We start from the raw sequence: 12,478 nt of genomic DNA, 5'->3' as shown, positions 1-12,478 counted from the left end.
AAGCCGACCGAGCAAGGATCGCCGCCCACGAGGGTGCAGAAACGCACAAATACAGGTGGGTTGTTTGGTGCACTGGTGGATGCTGATGGGATGCTGGTGGATGCTGGTGGATGCTGGTGGATGCTGATGGATGCTGGTGGATGCTGGTGGATGCTGGTGGATGCTGGTGGATGCTGGTGGATGCTGGTGGATGCTGGTTGAAACTCGGGGTGTGGGACATGCCATCGAGCGAGCCGATTGATGAACCGAGAGCGGTGGAGCACGGACTGATGGACTGACGAACGGTGAATGGGTGTGTTGGCAGCAATGTCAAAGCGACTAGAGTTGACCGCACATCCAAGCCTCCAGAGCTCGTTCGGCGTGACCGTCGAGGAACTCTCGGCCTTGACGACGCCGACGAAAGATCCAAGCGCATTGTCAAAGTTGCGCGGGGTCGATCAAGTCGCCAGGTCACTTGAGGTTGATGTTCAAAAGGGCCTCAGCTGCACCATTAGTCAAACCGAGCCGGATACATATGAGCGAAGAGTGGAATCGTTTGGCCGCAACGTGCTTCCACAGATGGCACAGAGAAGCCTCTGGAGTCTCATGCTCGAGGCGCTCCAAGATAAGATCCTGGTATGATCGCCCAACTGTCCCGATATCCTCTGCCAATACGCAAGACGAGCCGTTGAGATCCCCTCATTGCACTCGCCTGCCATCCATTCGGTGCTGTTCTGCTCTGCCCGCGTTGGTCCTGAGAATCAACTCGACTGAATCGGACGTGCTGGTTGATCCTCTGGCTGGCATCCTGGCTGATCCTCTGGCTGGCATCCTGGCTGATCCTCTGGCTGGCCTCTGGCTGATCAACTGGCTGGCCTCTGACTGACGGCCGGTGTCTCGTTTGATCATGCGCACAGGTTCTTCTCTGTGTCGCTGCGGTGGTGTCGCTTGCCATTGGTCTGTATCAGGACTTTCGCCCGAAATCACCCGCCGATGCCGACTACAACGACCCAAAGACCCACTGGATCGAGGGCTTCGCCATCATCGTCGCCATCGTCATCGTTGTGCTGGCTGGCAGCATCAACGACTACCAGAAGGAGAAGCAGTTCCGCAAGCTCAATGCCCAGAAGGAAGACCGGTCTGTCAAGGTGCTTCGGAACAGCCAGCCCACCCTGGTGTCGATATTCTGGTACGAACAGCCACAAGCTGCATGGTGTGCCGACGACTCTGATGCGGGCACATCTCGGAGGGCACATCTCGGAGGGCACATCTCAGTGCCGCTCACCAAGACCGGCGGTTGCCGGATAGTTCTGCTTGGGTGTGGTTGTTGGACAGTCCTGCGGACTGACGGTATGCACATCCTGTTCCCAGTGTCGTCGTCGGTGACATTCTGCTCCTCGAGTCGGGCGACATCCTCCCTGCCGACGGTCTGGTTCTCAGTGCAAGCAGCCTCAAGGCCGATGAGTCGTCGGCCACCGGCGAGACCGACTCGATCAAAAAGTCGCCCACAACAGACCCGTTCCTGCTCAGCGGAAGCAAGATTGTCGAGGGAACAGGCCGATGCGTCATCACGGCTGTCGGCGAACACTCGTTCCATGGCAAGACCATGATGGCTATGCGCACCGAGAACGAAGAGACTCCCCTCCAAGTCAAGCTCGACAAGCTGACCGAGCTCATTGCCAAGCTCGGCACCGCCGTCGCCATCCTGATGTTCCTGGCGATTCTTGCAAAGTACCTGATCACCGTCGGGGTCACCGTTGGGTTCGGATCGGATCCCGAGCAAGAGAGTGCGGCCGAGGTCTTGTCGAGACTGACAAACATCTTCATTGCCGCCGTGACCATCATTGTGGTTGCTGTTCCCGAAGGCTTGCCGCTGGCTGTGACGCTTGCACTCGCATATGCCACCACCCGCATGCTCAAGGACCAGAACCTCGTTCGAGTCATCAGCGCCTGCGAGACCATGGGCGGCGCCACCACCATCTGCTCCGACAAGACTGGGACGCTGACGCAGAACGTCATGACCGTCGTCAAGGGTGCCATTGCCCAGTCCATCGACTTTGACGATCGTCAAGGAACCGCCGATGCCTCGCTGGCGGTGCTGCGGTCGTGCCTGCTTCCGGCCGAGAAGAACCACATGCATCAGACCCTGCACGACCTGGTGCTCGAGGCTGTGGCCGTCAACTCTTCTGTCTTTGAGCGGGTCAACCCCGAGTCTGGCAAGAAGGAGTACATTGGGTCCAAGACCGAGACCGCCCTCGTCAACTGGATCCAGAAGATGGGGGGCAACCCGGCCGACCTGCGGACGCAGCCGCACATGGAGACCGTCCAGATCTATCCGTTTTCGTCCGAGCGCAAGTCCATGGCCACGCTGGTCAAGCTGAGGAACAGCCAGGGTGCCGCCATCTATCGACTGCATGTCAAGGGAGCCTCGGAGGTGGTGCTTGGATACTGCCAGAACATCCTTGTGGCTCACGGCAGCCAAGTCGAGTTCAGCGGAGCCAGTCCGCCTGAGCGCCGAAACATGGGCCGGATCATCCAGTCGTTTGCCAAAGAGTCGCTGCGAACGCTCTGCATTGCATATCGCGATCTCACCGAGGCCGAGTTCAATGCCTGGATCCAGGGACCGGTGCGGACCGCTGTTGCCAAGGCCGTGCTCAAGGACACGATTCAGTCGGCCCGAGACAGCAACGACGGACTGAACGTCCAGATGGATGTCGTCGAGGACGACGTCGACAGCAGTGTTGCCGCAGTCGAAGCCAGGCTGGCCGACAGCGATGTGCTCGGACATGGGGCGGCTCTGGACGACCTTGGAGGCCAGGGACTCACCTGCCTGGCGATTGTCGGAATCGAGGATCCGCTGCGACCAGGCGTCAAGGAGGCCGTCGAGGACTGCCGACGGGCCGGAGTCGTTGTGCGAATGGTCACGGGCGACAACATTGTCACGGCAGTGTCGATTGCCAAGCAGTGCGGCATCTACCAGCCGGGAGGCATTGTGATGGAGGGTCCTCGGTTCCGCAGCCTGGCTCCGGCCGAGATGGACCTGGTGATTCCCCGACTGCAGGTCTTGGCCCGATCGAGTCCCACCGACAAGCAGATCCTGGTCTCACGGCTCAAGCATCTCAAGGAAACCGTGGCAGTCACCGGCGACGGCACCAACGACGGACCGGCCCTCAAGATGGCCGACATTGGGTTCTCGATGGGGATCGCCGGCACAGAGGTGGCCAAGGAGGCGTCGTCGATCATCCTGATGGACGACAACTTTGCATCGATTGTCAAGGCCATGATGTGGGGACGGTGCGTCAACGACGGCGTCAAGAAGTTTCTGCAGTTCCAGCTGACGGTCAATGTGACGGCCGTTGTTGTTGCGTTTGTGAGTGCGCTGCTGGACGCAGACCAAGGCTCGGCCCTGAGCGCCGTGCAACTCCTCTGGGTGAGTTGACAGCGACGGAGCGAGGCGGGTGGTGTGGTGGGGTGGTGTGTGAGTGGTGATGTGTGGGAGCGGTGATGTGTGGGAGTGGTGATGTGGGAGTGGTGATGTTGTGTGGATGCATGCCTCCTCGACTTGCCTGACCTGCAATCCTGCTCAACTTGCCTGGCCTGCATTCCTGTTCGACTTGCCTGACCCCTCTGACACTGGCTCCGCCTGCCGGCCATCGGTGCCTCCAGGTCAACTTGATCATGGACTCGCTCGCGGCTCTTGTCTATGCCACCGATCTGCCGACGCGCGAGCTTCTGGACCGGCCTCCCGAGTCCAAGAGCCACCCGCTCATCACCATCGAGATGTGGAAGATGATCCTGGGCCAGTCTGCCTTCCAGGTCGTTGTCAATCTCGTCATTCTCCTCAAGGGCCCGGACCTGTTTGCGCTGCAGCACCTCTCTGCTGCCGGCGGAATCATGGTCCACACCACCGACCCGGTTGTGTTGTATGAGAAGGACGTCTTGACGACCATGCTCTTCAACGCCTTTGTGTGGCTCCAGGTCTTCAACATGATCAAGTAGGTGTCTGTCCGTTGCGCTGGGTCATCGGTGTTCTCATCCGGCGTCTGTTGCGCTGGGCCATCGGTGTTCTCATCCGGCGTCTGCGCTTCAGGCCTCGCCCACCCGCTGACTTGCTTCTCCTGCTCTGTCAGCTGCCACTCGGTCGACGGCAAGCTCAATGTGCTCCGCACGTGTTTCAAAAACATGTACTTCACGATCGTGATTGTGGTTGTGTCGATTCTGCAAGCAATCATTGTCGAGTTTGGGAATGTCGCATTCCACACGACTCCCCTCAATGGCTTTCAGTGGCTCACCTGCCTGCTCATCGGGGTCTTCTCGCTTCCGTTGGGACTGGCCATCCGATTGATTCCCAACGAGCTCCTCGCATTCTGTCTCAGTAGTCGTTTGCGAGACAAACTCGATTCCCACACCAAGAAAGAAGCTGATGAACTCGCCCATCACACTTCATCCGCCCACCTTCTCGATGACCATATCATCGCAATCGTTGGACCCCAAGTCGCTGGATCTGGCCAGCCTGCTGATGAGGATAAGCCTGATGCCAAGGAGCTTTGGAAGAGTGCCATAACTTCGGTCAGGACCGAGCTGTCTGTCTTCAAATCCCTCCGTGGTGGCCAGCGACTTGATCGCATGTCCGTCCACTCGGTCCACTCAGTCCGTTCTTCTAACTCGAGTTCGGCATGGTCTGGAGGCTCCCTTGGCCGCGGACAGACCAGGCATGTCAATAACCCCATCCAGGTCATCCATGAGTCCGATAAGAGCTGGTCGGCGATTGACTAACCACAGCCCGTGTCGACTGTCACCGCGCATTCCACTTTCCTCGTCGCCTCGTCAATAAAGTTACATGAACCACCATGGCAATTTGGGTCCACCCGACATGCCGCTCCGGCCACCTGGCGCTCACTCGGCCCTGTCGTGCCCCCCCTCCACAACGGTACTTCGTCTCCTCGACGCCAGCACTTCCTCCCCTTGATAACTGTGGCTCGGACCCACGGTCCCGTTCTTGTCCCACCCCATCCGCCCCAAATCGGGCCACAGCACCGCCTCCATCCGGCTCGAGCCACCCAAGCCGGACACCGTTTGGCCTTTCGTCTCAGGCCTTTTCGCCCTGGCTCTTCTCCTTCTCGTCCACCAAGTCCATCTGAGCACGCCCTTCGCCTGCGGCTTGTGCTGTGGCCTGCTCGCTGTGGTTTGCTCCCTCCGTCCGCCAATACTCCTTTCTATTTGTTTATATCCCGACCTCCAGACCTCTCGACCTTTTCTCTCCTTGAAGCCACAGAGAACCTTTCCTCTCCTTCAGCCACCCTCGTCCTCAATGGTATACTCGGGCACATAGGCCTGCTATCGTCTGCGTCTTCTTTGTCCTTGGTGCATTTGATGGCGCCAAGTCAACCTCGCGAACCTCTTCGATGCTCCTCGGATCTCTGCGATTCGGTTCTCTAAACGACACTATGTTCTATTTATCGGTGTGGCCCTTCTGCAGAGTTCTCTCGAGGAATTCGCCCAGAAGCGCTCGACGCTGACGGCCCGCTTGCAGCAGCAGCTGGCTGTCTTAGAGGGCACTCGCAATATGAAAAGAGCCAACCCAAAGAATGCCCAGCAGTGCGATATGATCATCAGCAAGACCGAAGAGCTCATCACCTTCATCCAGACCGAGCTCGACCGTCTCGATGCTGATGAGGCCGCATTCAAGTTCAACCCTCAGCTGGTGCGACCCTCCACCGTATCGGCCGGCCAGTCTGAGAGCGAGCTGTTTGGTATGTCGCCTTCCCAGCCGAATCCCTTGAGTGCTCCTGGCAATGGACAGAATGGCTGCTCCTTCGTGTCTGCACCAACGTCGGCGGTCCGCCGTAGCTCCGTCCTTTGCTCTCCTTTCATTAATCCGTTCATCCATTCATCCATCCATTCTCTTTCCCCTCCCTTCTATCAATCCAGATTTCCTGATTGCCGGAACCCAGCTAAGCTCCACCAAGGTCATGCGTCGTCTCATCGAGACCCGCCGCAAGCTCGACTTTGAGAATCAGGTCAAGAGCTCCATGCAAATCTTGGGAAGCAAGCGCAACTCACCAAATGCCGCCGCCTTTAGCGACCAAGTTGTCGAAGTGGAGGAAAACACCATCAAGCTGCGAAACATTGAGTCTAAAATCGGTATCCTGAACAAGTCCATGAGACTCTATCGAGATCTCTGCACCGACTCCATCCCCGAAGAAACTTTTACCGCGCCTGCAGGTAAACGAGTTTGTGGACCGCCGTTCTGAAAGCTGCCGCCTGTCCCGATTTGTTGTGGAGTGCGTGCGTGTCCTTTCGCATGGCGATTTGGAAATTTCTTCCGGCGCGGCTGTTGCCAACTCACCCCCCCCCGTCTTTGTCGCTTGCGCCATTAGATCTCTCTGAAGCCCTGACGGGAAGAATATCCATCCAACTCAACGCCGTCACCAATATCCCTAATCGCCGAAGAGAGACCGATCCACTGATCGCCGTCATCTACATTGATGGCCGAGAGAAGGCTCTGACCCCTCCTTCTCCCAACGGTGTCTGGAGCATCCAGCTTGACATCGAGGTCGAGCGAGCCCTTGAGCTGGAAATTTGCATTTACGATGTCAGCGGTCGGGACCGTGTTCTCCTGTCCTTTGTCTGGTTCAAGCTCAAGAAGCTCCAGGAAGCTGTCTTTGCCCGCAACAACAACATCCTTGGAGGCACCGGCGATGTCACGCTTACAATGGAGCCTGGAAGTGAAGGCAAAATCACCCTGAACATGGCGCTCGGTAAGATTGGCGATGCGAATGGCTTATTTTACTCTGCACATTTCCCATCGATTTAATCGGTGCCCCCCCCCCACCCACGCGATGAGTACGCTGTCCACGAGTATGATTATCTGTTCTTCCTTGGCTGCTCCCAGGCTGCTTGGGATGCTACTCTGTCCTAACATCCCCTCGGCTTTCCTGGCCTCTAGTTCACGTTCGCGGCGGCAAGCCCATGGGCCAACCGCAGGGCCAGCGACCCGCCGCCCAGCTCGGCCGTGCCAAAGAAATGTCCAAAGCCTACGCGCACAACGGCCATCGCCTGGCTGTGCGCCAGTTCTACGAAGTCATCCAATGTGCTGTCTGCCAGGAACTCTTCACTGGACAGGGTCTCCAGTGCGAAGGGTGCATGTACGCCTGCCACATCAAGTGCTACAAGGATAATCTCACTGTCTGTCAGCAGGCCCACCGCGACCCCACCCGCGGCAGCGATGAGATCAAATCCATCGCCTACAACAAGCCACACCAGTTTGTCAGAACCGCCATCGTGGGCTCGGCCTGGTGCGCCCACTGCGGCTATTTGATTGCCGCGGGTGTACCGGCCCTGAGATGCAATGTGTGCCACAAGCACTGCCATACCGACCACAGTCAGTTTGTAGCCAACCACTGCCAGCTTTCGGTGGAACAAGCCCACAATTTCGCCCAGGCAGCCGATCAGAAAGATGTCCGAAGACATGTGACCATGGCCCAGCCCACCACTAACCTCGCGGCCCCGCCTCGGGAGAAGTACCAGCTGCCGTCGGCGCCAGCACCGGGTCCTGCAGGTCCCCACACACACGGCACCCATCTTACTCTCCAATACGCTCCCTCAAGCTCCCAGCAAAGCTATCAGCCCGGGCTCCGCCCGGGTCCTGCTCCTGGTCCTGGTGTTGCTCCTGCTCCGGGTTCTCGGCCCGCTCCCCCGCCTCGTGGGGCTAACTACAGCCAGCCATACGCTCCCCCGCCCATGAACAAGGCTCCGTCTTATAGCTCTTCGGTTCCTCATGGCCCGTACAACCCTCCACAACCGCGCACAGACTCACAGCGCCCGCATACACCAAGCACGAGTCACATTGGTCCGAACTCACCAAGAACATCCATCTATGCTCCTCCTGTTCGCAACGAATCCCGCGAGAGCCTTATCTCGATGACGGCGTCTGTAAGCGGCGGCGGCGGCGGCGGCGTCGGCCGGCCCTATAACCTCACTGGCAGCGGATACGGCTATCTCCGCATGCCCCACCCACAAGACTATCTGCCGCAGCGGGTTCTCCAAATTCCTCCTCGTGGAGGCTCCTTGGATTTGTCGGCCTCCGATTCCGGCCCTCCTCGACTCACTTCGGCTGAGACAGCAAGCTCTCGACCATCATCTGCCGCCTTGTCCCCGGCGATGGAGACCGCAGAGCAACTGACGAAACTGAATCTCGGTAGTGGAGCTTTGGAGCAGCCCCAACTAGCGACGCCCAATCAGGGTGCCCAACCCGAAGCACCTGCCACAGCAAATATTGGTGAGGAGCCCAAGGCCAACCCCAGCGCCGAAGCTGAGGCTGCTTCGTTGCTTGAACGACAGGCGGAAGAGGAGCTGAAGCGTAAGGAGCTGGAGGCCGAACAAGCCCGAGCTGAGGCTGCAAAGCTGGCAGAACAGAAGCGTCTCGAGGAAGAGCAGCGTCGTCGCGAAGAGGAAGAGCAGCGCCGCAAAGAAGAGGAGCGTCGTCAAGAGGAGGAGCGTCGTCAGGAGGAACAGCGCCGCCAAGAAGAACAGCGCCGCCAAGAAGAGCAGCGGCGTCAGGAAGAACAGCGGCGTCAAGAAGAGCTGCGACTCCAGGAAGAGCAGCGACGCAAAGCCATGGCAAGACAAAAGAAGATGAGCATGGACGACTTCAAGATCGTCAGTGTTCTCGGTCGCGGCGCCTATGGAAAGGTCATGCTGGTTGAAGACAAACAGAATCGCGAAATCTATGCGATGAAGGCTCTGAAGAAGGAGTCAGTCTTGACAGGCGACTCTCTCGAGTCGCTCCGAATGGAGCTGGATGTCTTCATCTTGGGTCGCAGTATGGACTGTCCGTTCTTGGTTCAGCTGTACGGTGCCTTCCAGACCCCCGAGCGCCTGTTCTTTGTGATGGAATATGCATCCGGTGGCGATCTCTTGACCCACTTGTTGAATGCACGCAAGTTCAGTCGAGCCGACACTCTCTTTTATGCGTCGGAAGTACTCATGGGCCTGGAATTCCTTCATGATCACAACATTGTGTACCGGTATGCCGTCGCTGCTAGTGTCTGAGTGCGCGAATATGAGGATGCATGTGGGTCCTTTTTGAGCGCGCGACGAACTGGGCAATGACTTCAGTGTATTCGCGAATACTCTTCAGAGGCGAGCCACTCATGACACACCTGAATGTTTTACTCTTGCTCATGAACCGGCAGCGATTTGAAGTTTGAAAACATCCTGATGATGCCCAATGGCCACATCAAGATTGCCGATTACGGTATCTGCAAAACGGGAATGAATCAGGCAAACACCACGGCCACCCATGTGGGCACCCCCGTCTACATGGCCCCCGAAATCCTCGAGAACAAGCGCTACACCAAGGTCGTCGATTTCTGGTCCTACGGTGTCCTTATCTACATCATGCTCTCTGGCGCTGTAAGTGATCCCGCTGCGTCTTGGAGCCTGTGTCGTTACTTTCAGGAGCATCACGAGGCATTATGCGCTGCATCTACGTTCGCTATAAGTTCGGTGGTGACTAGCAGCAGCTTTTGACCGTGATTCTACCCGTCGACATCGTGCTCGGCAGTTCCCTTTCAACGGCGACGAAAGCAACGAAATCCTTGACTCGATCTACGAAAAGCGCCGATCGCCACTTGACTTCAAAAATGGCGACTGGGATCCTGCTGCCGTTCAGATTGTGACTGAGGTCCGTATTAGCTCAGACGTCACAGCGGCGGTTGTGGGATGCGCCGACAATTCCTCACCTCAGCTGTGTGCAAAGTGGCATTGCCTATTTTACCCTCGCCGCCGAGCGAGAGCCGCCCTACTAATTCTGCGAACCCTGCTTTCGACAACGCGCAGCTGCTGAGCTATGATCCCAGACGACGACTCGGCATCCAGGGCCCCGAGCAGGTCAAGGGCCATGCCTATTTCAACGGAATCGAATGGAACCGTGTCTACTACCGACAGTACCAGCCGCCGATCATCCCCCGGATCGTAAGTTATTGTCACGGCCCTTGTTTCCTTGGGATTGCAAGCTCACCGACCCACACTCATGCTGCTCCAAGCTGGGTCTATCGGGCGAGCGAGGCTTGCGACGACGGAGAGCTGACATTCTTGACCACGACGATTCACAGGCCGACAAATTCGACACCGCCAACTTTGATCCCGAGTACGTCAGCGAGCCGCCCCAGCTGACTCTGATCACCACCCGCCTGAACCCCCGATCGCAGGCCCAGTTCGAAGGCTTTGAGTACAACCACGGCTTCAACTAGTCCAGAGACCGGCGCGCCTGGTGTGCAGGATAAATCGCAGCTCTTCCTGGAACCTGGCAGTCCGTTGTTTGGGCTGCCGGCGATCGATAAAATATAGCACCAGGACTGCTTTCTGTTGGCACTGCTTTCTGTGGCTGCGAATGCACGCCCATTCATTGCCCACGACGATCGCCCATGGGCGGCCGTGGCAGGTGCATCGCAATCCCGGCCGAATATGCCAGGGAGCCAATGGCACGATCGGCGGCGTGTTGGTTACTAAAAGTGCGCTGTTGAAACAAATAAAAAGAAACTCGATCGGTTGCCTCATGCGATGGACCGTTGTCGCCATTCCACTGCTGCACTCTCAGCAAGCTGCACCGGTGGTGGTGGAAGAGCTGGGCGGCCTCCATTCTTCCGCCCGTTCCCGCTCCCGTTCCCGGCTTCCGTTCTTCCTCGCCAGCAACATCGGCGCTTCCTCGCGCCATCCTTGCTGTCGATGACAAATCTCGTCTGGAGATATATCCCCCCTCGATCTGCCCTTGATCTACCTTCGATCTGCCATCGATCTACCTTCGATCTGCCATCGATCTACCTTCGCCCTTCGCCCGTCATCCTCAACCATGTCTCTCCAGCGCACCTTCAAGCTTGCCAACGGACACGCCATTCCCGCCATCGGCCTCGGCACATGTGGGTCGTCGTCTTGTGCGCATGGCACCATCGCGGTTGCTTTGTGGCCGGGTTCCCAATGCCCAGGCACAATCTCCGAACGCATCCATCCGCTGACACTCCCGATCTGCTGCTCTGTCGCCCACAGGGCAATCCAAGCCCAATGAGGTATTCGAGGCCGTCAAGACCGCGATCCAAGTCGGCTACCGCCACATCGATGGTGCCGCCATCTACGGCAACGAGAAGGAGGTTGGCGATGCCATCGCCCAGGCTGGCGCTGCTCGAGAGTCCCTCTTTGTGACTTCCAAGCTATGGAACGACAGCCATCATCCCCAAAAAGTCCACCAGGCGCTCGACAAGACCCTCTCGGACCTCAAGCTCTCCTACCTCGATCTCTATCTCGTTCACTGGCCCCTCCCCTTCCTCGTCGACGAGAGCGGAAAGCCCGTGCGCAACAAGGAGTCCGGTGCCATCGAGCTCGACACCTCGTTTACTTTCCAGGACACTTGGCGAGAGCTCGAGCGCGCCGTTGAAGAAGGAAAGGTCCGTTCCATTGGCGTCTCCAACTTCAACGTCCGCCGGCTGAAGGAGCTCCTGGCCTTTGCTCGCATCAAGCCCGTTGTCAACCAGGTGGGTGGATTGGACGCGATCGAACAACCGCCGCCATCTCAGCCCCTTTGGCGCCGTTGGATCTTGCGTACTGTTGCATTTCTTGTGTAGATTCCGCAGTACTCTTGGCCGTGGTGCTCGCGGGCCCGCAGGCGAATGGTTCTGCTCACACCGCCCTCGTTTTGGCTTCCATGCGTACACCTTTCTGCAGGTCGAGCTCCACCCATACCTTCCCCAGAACGAGCTCTTTGAGTTCGCCAAGGCCAACGACATCCTGCTGACTGCCTACTCCCCCCTCGGAAGCGGCGGCTCGCCCAACATCCTGGAGGACGAAGTCATCGCCCAGGTCGCCAAGAAGCACGGCAAAACCTCGGCGCAGACCCTCATCAGCTGGGCTGCCCAGCGCGGCACCTCAGTCATTCCCAAGAGCGTCAACCCTGAGAGAATCAAGGCCAACTTTGAAGACTTTATCCTGGACGAAGCCGACATCGAGGCCATCAACAAACTGCATCTGACCAAGGCTAAGCGCTATGTCGACCCCAAGCCCTTCTTCGGCGTCGATGTGTTCGAGAACTAGATTCCCCTGCCAAGCACTTCATCCGCGATATTGCTTCTCAGAGACCCCGGCATCATACAGCTTGTTCGGAATGAAACAGGGCAGTGTCCCTGAGTGTCGTTTACATCAACGTTGTTGGTTTAGGGGAGCATTGGCTCGAATACACCCACTTGATCTCCTCTGGCGATGATTGACTGTTTTACCGAGATCGTGTTCCGCGAGGCACCGATGTTGCGATGCGGGAGTATGGTGCATTCGACCCTTCTCCAAACAGCCCATGGTTTCTCGACGTCAAGGCAATCGGGTTCAAAAGGTTGGCGTTTGCTCTGGGTCGTCGGGCCTCTGGCGGTGGTGGAGCTGTCCAAAGGACTGAGCAAACCCAAGTCTCCGTGGGTTCGATGAGTATCGCTTCTCTGTTCAGGACCCAGCAACA

At 57.9% G+C, this 12,478-nt stretch overlaps 2 protein-coding genes across 2 annotated transcripts; both read left to right on the top strand.

The window, feature by feature from the left end:
• Window positions 1-306: 306 nt before the first annotated feature.
• On the top strand, window positions 307-10,560 carry BJ171DRAFT_599315 (uncharacterized protein; the record flags this gene model as incomplete). The annotated part of the gene is made up of 13 exons (XM_053114919.1): window positions 307-615; window positions 897-1,168; window positions 1,351-3,409; window positions 3,646-3,974; window positions 4,110-4,548; window positions 5,459-5,732; window positions 5,911-6,204; window positions 6,360-6,740; window positions 6,929-9,008; window positions 9,177-9,396; window positions 9,548-9,667; window positions 9,823-9,957; window positions 10,098-10,560. The coding sequence occupies 13 exons, from the start codon at window positions 307-309 to the stop codon at window positions 10,233-10,235; spliced, it is 7,050 nt and encodes a 2,349-aa protein (XP_052966610.1). The 3' UTR covers window positions 10,236-10,560.
• A 274-nt stretch (window positions 10,561-10,834) lies between these two features.
• Window positions 10,835-12,066, top strand: BJ171DRAFT_424325 (NADP-dependent oxidoreductase domain-containing protein; the record flags this gene model as incomplete). The annotated part of the gene is made up of 3 exons (XM_053107660.1): window positions 10,835-10,901; window positions 11,029-11,510; window positions 11,701-12,066. 3 exons carry the CDS (start codon window positions 10,835-10,837, stop codon window positions 12,064-12,066), a joined length of 915 nt encoding a protein of 304 aa, XP_052966609.1.
• Between the last annotated feature and the right edge of the window lie 412 nt (window positions 12,067-12,478).

The sequence above is a fragment of the Polychytrium aggregatum genome (genome assembly GCF_025602895.1).
Source record: "Polychytrium aggregatum strain JEL109 chromosome Unknown BJ171scaffold_19, whole genome shotgun sequence".
Taxonomy (NCBI): Eukaryota; Fungi; Chytridiomycota; class Chytridiomycetes; order Polychytriales; genus Polychytrium; species Polychytrium aggregatum.
The sequence above is the reverse complement of the archived record's forward strand: the minus strand, read 5'-3'. Positions and strand labels throughout refer to the sequence as shown.